The 1,306-nt window shown below is 38.4% G+C and overlaps 1 protein-coding gene across 1 annotated transcript; it reads right to left on the bottom strand.

Moving 5' to 3' along the window:
• Positions 1 to 360: 360 nt before the first annotated feature.
• On the bottom strand, positions 361 to 894 carry LOC140861992 (uncharacterized). Its single transcript, XM_073264992.1, has one exon. It carries the CDS (start codon positions 892 to 894, stop codon positions 361 to 363), a length of 534 nt encoding a protein of 177 aa, XP_073121093.1.
• Between the last annotated feature and the right edge of the window lie 412 nt (positions 895 to 1,306).

The raw sequence follows: 1,306 nt of genomic DNA, 5'->3' as shown, positions 1-1,306 counted from the left end.
TCTCCTTGTTTCCCATGGATTAGGACACACTCTCTAAAAATGTCCCACTTGATAGCAACGATGACATTTTCCTAAAGTTCCTCGGCATTCATCGCTAGCATGTTTTCCTCCACAGTGAGTACAATATTCACCGGCATATTCTACTTTCTGACCCAGACCAAGCTGCTTCGGTCTGCTAGAGCTAGAAGAGTCACTCCCAGACTTCTTGAACTGTTGCCTAAAATACTGTATCCGCTCTTCACTTCCACTAACACTACCTCCTGCCTCATATCTGCTATGTGATGATAAATGTGACTGAGATTGCGGTTGTTCGAAATACTGAGGCACAATTGAACTTTCTTTCTGTCTCATAAAACTGGCTTAAGCTCTTTTAGCCCTGTCAATAGCATCAGCCAATCTATTCGGTCTCCCCGCATCTATCCAAGCATAAATTTCCGGATTCAGTCCATTGATAAACAGATTCATTTGGACTTTTTCATCCTGATTCACGTGAGGAACAAATCGGAACAAGTTGGAGAATTTAGCAACATACCCGTCTACAGTCATATTTCCTTGTTGCAAGTTAACAAATTCTCCTGCTCTATCTTCTCTATAAGATTTCGGCAGAAATCGTTCACAAAATTCAGTCTTAAATACCTGCCAAGAAATTACTATACCTCTGATTTCCAGACATTGCTTCGTCGCAAACCACAAGCTTCTTGCTGAATCTTGCAGTTGGTATACAACCAGCTTGATTCTTCGTTCATCAGAGTATTCTAAAGATTCAAACAATTGATCATGCTCTTCTAACCAACCTTCACAAGCACTGGTATCTTCTGTACCTTTCAAAGTTGGCGGATTATACGTCTGAAATCGTTCAAATAGAACCTCCATCCGTGTGAGTGTAGCATCCATCGATTCTGATAGTTTACTACAATATTGATCTGTTCAGTCGAAGGTACTGACTTCACTTACGGAGTACTGTTCGATTCAATCTGGGGTGCTTACATCACCCAAAGAACCTGACTTACTTCAAAATAAGATTCATAAGCAACACAGAGATTATACTATTCAAGTCATTAAAATACATATAATCTCATGCTTTGCCATATAACACATGCTTACATCTCTTCATGTTATTCAAAGAAATATGTTTACAAAGAATTCAAAAATTCATGTGAATTCACATAATCAAGTAAACACGTAAGCATATAAGCTTAGAAAATTCATTCAATCAGTAAATCATGTTCGCATACATTATATCAAAATAAGTAAAGCATAAATCAAGCAATACTAAAAATGCATGCGACTCGGTCTACCCCGCTCA

Source organism: Henckelia pumila, chromosome 4 (assembly GCF_033568475.1).
Source record: "Henckelia pumila isolate YLH828 chromosome 4, ASM3356847v2, whole genome shotgun sequence".
Taxonomy (NCBI): domain Eukaryota; kingdom Viridiplantae; phylum Streptophyta; class Magnoliopsida; order Lamiales; family Gesneriaceae; genus Henckelia; species Henckelia pumila.
Note: the sequence above shows the minus strand (reverse complement) of the source record. Positions and strands in the feature narration are given on the sequence as shown.